The sequence below is a fragment of the Nuphar pumila genome, chromosome 12 (assembly GCF_984573655.1).
Source record: "Nuphar pumila chromosome 12, dmNupPumi1.hap1.1, whole genome shotgun sequence".
Lineage (NCBI taxonomy): Eukaryota > Viridiplantae > Streptophyta > Magnoliopsida > Nymphaeales > Nymphaeaceae > Nuphar > Nuphar pumila.
The window spans coordinates 22,693,535-22,699,625 of NC_143260.1; the positions used below are offsets into that span (position 1 = coordinate 22,693,535).

The window sequence follows — 6,091 nt, forward strand, 5'->3', positions numbered from 1 at the left end:
AAGAGTGAATAAACCACAAAGCTATCAAAGAGCAGGTAGCACACGCTTTGTGCTGTTTGGTGCCTCCAACAATGAACTGACTTTGATGTTCACTAACCAACTAACCCCTTAAAGAAAAAAAATGGATGACATAAAATATGATATGACTTGTTAAATTAAATGAGATTGTTCAAAGTGGTCCCAACTAACTCAATAATGGCATAGACTCTAGAGGACCTTCGTCGTATAGGATAGGTTCTTGAGTCCGTCAAAGACTCTGTATTTGGTCTCTATGAGGCTTGGTTAAGCCGGGTCCTTCGAATCCAAGGAGCTCGGGCTGGTTACTCATTTGTGAATTTAGATTGGTTAACTTGGGAAAAGATCAAATGGCTTGACTCATTCATCAACCATGAGGTGTTGAGCCATTCAACTCAGGCTAATATGGTATATTACCACAAAAACAAAAAGGTTTTTGACCGACATCATGGTTCATATATTTTGAACAATCAAAATGCATTCAATTAAAGAATTCACCTCCAAGATCTTTCCAACCCACTTAGGAAGATAAAAAGGCAGCCTTGGAAATCAACAAGCACCACCATGTTCAAAATTTCACAACATGGTTCTCACTCTATAGAGAGAGAGAGAGAGAGAGAGAGAGAGAGAGAGAGAGAAGACTAAGACTCTTTGTTTTTTCCCTTGTTGCGTATTTGAAGGATTGAAAAGAGAGAAGAATTTCAAAGACCAACTCTGCTGGTAGGTCCTTTTGATTTTTGCATGTATATAAGAGTGGGAGGGCCGACCATGGGCGAGCAAAAGGGTTGTTTTGAGACATAACAGAAGAAAGTTGTTTTCTTTTTTATATTTACACGGAGAAACCACCTCCAAGATCAGATACCTAGCCGCGCTGGCTCTGCCTGCCATACTTACTGTCACTGTCCTGTCAATGTAAGTTTAGTTTAAGGTTTCCGGTGCGTTTAAGCCTGTTCTTTTTTTTTCGGGTTACATAGATTGGTCATGAGATTCAGACGTACATTTGAAAAAGGTGGGAGTCTTTTCATAAATTTAGTGTTGGTTTTTGTTTGTTTGTTATTGTTGGAGATTGGATATTTATGGTTTCAAGTGATCAATCTTTTAATTCCCTTTTCTTTTTGTTCCTGTTCATGATGCGTGTAGGAAAGCGGTGCTCTTTTTTTGTGATTTCTGTAAAAGTAAAATTGTTGTACAGAAATTGAATATTTCTTGAAAGAAAAAAATACCAATTGGGTACTCATGATCTCGTGATCTGCGGTATTCTGTTTATTTTTTTCCTCTGTTTTCTTGCTTTTATAGGAAGGACCAGCAAAGGAAGAACAATAACAAAAGAAACCAATAGGATGTCTAATAGTGGGCTCACTGTTTTTGATTTTTTCTTCCTGAGAGAAGCTATTGAACTTTCTCGAATTGATACATTCCTTGTCAAAAAAATGAAGCCTTTACGCTACCTGTTACCCCATTCTTGATGGTGATACCTCTTTAATTTTCTATGTTCTACAGATTGAATTGGCTTTATAGATTTTCACCTTCTAAAGGCATTAACATCTTTTATTTCATTTTCTGGGTTCATTTTTTGATCAGATTCTCCTTTTTGATTCTTCATTGCGCTCAAGTCTTAGCCTGCATTCACTAATCAGTGAGTAGTTAAGGTTGTCCCAATGGGTGTGTCTCTTACTCTGGTACCATCTGAGTGGGAAATAATGGGAGACCTTAAGAATGAGTTGAACTCAACAGACAGTGATGGAAGCATCATAGTGAGGTTGGTTAGCTTCAATGGAAAAGATGCAGAGAAAACATTGAGATCAGTTAGTTTCAAGGATTTGGATACAGAGAGTATGTTACATTCAGATGGGTCCGACAAATTGGCAATCGAAGAGTCGGCTAGTTTCAAGAAATGGGAACCCAAGAACCTTAAACTTGAAACTGCATTTTCCTCGTGGACGCGAAATTCATTGCTAGACAATGGAGGGTATTTCAGTTTCAGAGCTGGTTTTGATAGTAATTCTGGACAGCTTGCATCAAGTGGTTCAAGCAAGCAACTCTTGAGAGAAAACTCGATAAAGTCGCCATGCGATAGGGATGCGGCGGCTGTGAAGCTGCAGAAGGTGTACAAAAGTTACAGGACTCGAAGAAATCTCGCAGATTGTGCTGTCGTGGTTGAGGAGCTCTGGTTAGTCTGCATATATCTTTTTCTCATTTTAGTTGGTAAATCTTTTTTTTTCTGTTCTCACTTTGGGGATTGATGATGTTATAACCAGGTGGAAGGCATTAGACTTTGCTGCTCTCAAGCGAAGCTCTGTTTCATTTTACAACATTCAAGAACAAGAGACTGCTGTCTCACGCTGGGTTCGGGCTCGAACAAGAGCTGCAAAGGTATTAATCTCCATCAGTTTGATGCTAGATGGCCAATTTCTTTTGTATGAATATTGTAATATAATTTCTTCATGAGTTTATGGGCCTCGCCATTACTATGATGGTTAACTGTGATACATATGGGCAATTTACACAGGTTGGTAAAGGTTTATCGAAGGATAAGAAGGCTCAGAAGTTGGCTGTGCAACATTGGCTTGAAGCTGTATGTTTATCTGCTTCCTTCAATTTCTTTCCTTAAAGTCCTGCTGAAGATGATATGTGAACTCTACAAAAAAATCTAGTTTTCTGTTTATATTTTAGATAATCTTGTCGAAAACATTGAATATAACTATTTTTGCATAGTATTATTGCTAATATGTGGCTGTGTTATTCAGATTGATCCCCGCCATCGTTATGGACACAATCTTCATTTCTATTATGATGTGTGGTTTGATAGTGAGAGTTGCCAGCCCTTCTTCTACTGGTAAATATTTTGTACATCATTGTTTTTTTTCCCTTTACTTGGGCTATCATGAAATGATCAAAGCAATCTGATTTACCTCTTCATTTCCTTCTGAAACCACAGGTTGGATGTGGGAGATGGCAAAGAAGTGAATCTAGAAAAGTGTCCTAGAACTGATCTTCAACGTCAATGCATCAAATATCTTTGCCCGGTGAGTTCACAGATAAGAAATGTCTTTTAAATTGCTTGGATGCATCTGTTCACAAACACCGTCATGCATCCAGTTTTAGCCTTCTTTAACCATCATGATCTCATCTTATTCTTCTTGATTTATGTTTTGCAGAAAGAAAGGGAAGCGTATGAAGTGATAGTGGAGAACGGGAAGCTTGTCTATAAACAAAGTAGGAGTTTTGTTGACACAATTAAAGAGAATAAAAGGACCAAGTGGATATTTGTTCTAAGCACATCAAGGACACTATATGTTGGGCAGGTATATATCTGCTAGAATGTCGATCTACCCTATATTGTTGGCATCTTAAATTTCTTCAGCAGCCTGTTGAAACTGGATGGAAGAACCATGTTCTGAAAAGGATTCAATTCTTTCATTAAATAACTAATATAGATATTACGTTGTGAGTTTTATTTTTCTACATACTTTTCAATCCTGAATTTAGTGATGGACCCAGTTGAGTGTTCATTTTCTAGTCTTGTGCTTTTCCTACGTGACATTGGCAAAGGAAAAAGAAGAGTGATGTTTAGGGCTTGTATTTCCACCAAAATCACCCACTTATATACAGTTTGCTATGGGCTCTGCAGAAGAAGAAGGGAGTATTTCAGCATTCAAGTTTTCTTGCTGGAGGTGCAATATCATCAGCTGGGAGATTAGTTGTCGAGTGTGGTGCCCTCAAGGTGTGACTTCACATAAGACCCGTTTCTTATCCATTTGCTGCATAAGTAGTAAATAGTTTCTACTATATATTATTAACATTAATCCTCTTCTGATATTTATACTTTCCATAAATTGTTATTCAGTTCTGCTTCTGGTAATGCTGTAAACTTTTGTCTGATCAATATGTTTATGATTTGTTGCAGGCTATTTGGCCATACAGTGGTCACTACCATCCTACAGAGGAGAACTTCAAGGAGTTTATTAGCTTCCTTCAAGAAAACAATGTGGACCTCACTGATGTTAAGGTATAGTTTCTGGATCCGTTTCTGCACCTAAAATTTTACCAAGATATTTGATCCCAAGATTTTAATTATCAACAAATTTTCAACGTCCCAATTAACTATTAAATTGCTTAATATTTACATGCAATTGAAATTTATATTCAGAATAGACAGAAAATGAGTAACAGATCACAATAAATCATGGATATATCCTCCATGGTTCTTGGGTTGTTGAGTTCATCATTCACCTAAAAACTTAGATTACCCAAATTTATATCAACTTGGGTAGCTCTACAGAAGTTGTAGGATTGCTGGAATCAGTTGTGTTTCCCAAATTGATGTCTCGAACCACATTTTTAGGTTGCGTAAATTTAAGCAATTCTAGACTCCAGTTCATGACCATAGTTGAGTTGGTGGCCTTTGAAGACTGATTTTTTTCTGAAACATGGAAACATAGTCTTTCTTGACATGCAAAAGAGAAGCGCTTGTATAAAATATACTTCATTTTAGCATATACTTGAATGCAATTAGCTTCACCATTCTGTAATTCTCTGAATGCATGACAATTTAACAACTTAAATATGATATTTGGCATCCCACATTCAATATGCAGAGGTGTGCCACTGACGATGACCATCTCCCATCGAAAATTAATGGTGAGACTGAGGGTAAGAAGACTGAAGCTTCATTAAGTAGCAGCAGCTCATTCCTTGATGTGGTAACAAAAGCTGCATCTGCAAAGAAGGCCAAGGAAGAGGAAGGCACCATCCAACTGGGCAACAGACTATCTTGCAAGTGGACCACAGGTGCAGGTCCCCGCATTGGCTGTGTAAGGGACTATCCTGCTGAGCTACAATTCAGGGCACTTGAACAAGTTAACCTCTCACCCCGGATCACTCCTTTACCCTTTGGCACCTCTGGCCCAATTCCTTCACCTCGTCCTAGTCCAAGGGTGAGGCTTTCACCTAGACTCTCTGGCATAGGCATCCCAAGCCCAAGGGTGTCATTCTACAATGCTTGATTAGTAACAATACAAATCAAACATTATGATCATTTAACCTGACATTGCTAAATAGCAATTTAGTTGGGGACATATGGACTCCTAATGGGGAGGGAGTCTTTTCAAACTAAGTTTTGCCACATACTGGTTTCATTAGAGGTTTGGTTTAACCTTTGTAGTCTTTCCTGTTTTTTAATTCGTTTTGAGTTTTGGACACACTAAAGTCCTCTGAGAGTGAGAGTAACAGAGAATGGTTGTGGAGATATTTATTCTTTTTTGTGGAAAGAGGGTGTATCTACAAGGAAACAAATTTGTACTCATCGTTTATTTATTTATTGATTCATTTTCCAAGGGCAGTTCAAGAGCCTTCTGTATTGTTTGATACTTTTTACACATTCCAGGCATCCGCCATCAGAGAGAGAGAGAGAGTAATTTTCATGTCAAATAATAACAAAATAGATGCAAAAATCTTTATATTTCAAATACTAAAAACCAACTCCATATCGAATACTAAACAAAACAAAAAATGGAGCATAATTTCATATTTCCAATAATAAAAATAAACTCCAAAGCTCATTATCATTGAGATGTTAAACTCGAGAGTTTATGCATGAAACCAAAATTCTATCACTCTGCTTCTCTAGGTTGGAGCAGTTAGTGCACGTCACCTTGTGTTGGGACGTTGCAAGTTCAAATCCCAATGGTATCGTTGTATAAGTGGTAGGGGTCTGCCACCAAAATTCTATTGTTTCATGTAAAGTTGCTCTACTCTATATTTGTCTGTCAACTCCCCATCACCGACTGCACATTGGCTGGCCTCGGGTTAGTAAAACCCTTGAGGTCTCCCTGCCAACCGGGGAGTGCACCCAGCATGGTTAATTTTCTTCATGTGATGCAAAACTGACCCTATCAGTTCATGAACGCCAGAAATCCCAGTTGACTCTTTAGTGTCTGTTTTTGATATTTTGATTTTGTCAACCCATTGAAGTTGGGTTTCTCAAGGCAGTTGAATACTTGGGATTGGATTTCTCAGAGATGGAGTCTAGGGCGTGCCCTGGGATTTGGGCATTTTTTTTTTATATTAACCGAAA

General features: G+C 38.0%; 1 protein-coding gene across 1 annotated transcript; it reads left to right on the forward strand.

The window, feature by feature from the left end:
- Positions 1-596: 596 nt before the first annotated feature.
- Positions 597-5,160, forward strand: LOC149820298 (IQ domain-containing protein IQM1-like). Its single transcript, XM_089982707.1, has 10 exons — positions 597-927; positions 1,597-2,185; positions 2,274-2,388; positions 2,525-2,590; positions 2,763-2,851; positions 2,954-3,041; positions 3,174-3,320; positions 3,647-3,739; positions 3,923-4,024; positions 4,614-5,160. The coding sequence occupies exons 2-10, from the start codon at positions 1,674-1,676 to the stop codon at positions 5,019-5,021; spliced, it is 1,620 nt and encodes a 539-aa protein (XP_089838833.1). The 5' UTR covers positions 597-927; positions 1,597-1,673; the 3' UTR covers positions 5,022-5,160.
- The last annotated feature ends 931 nt before the right edge of the window (positions 5,161-6,091 follow it).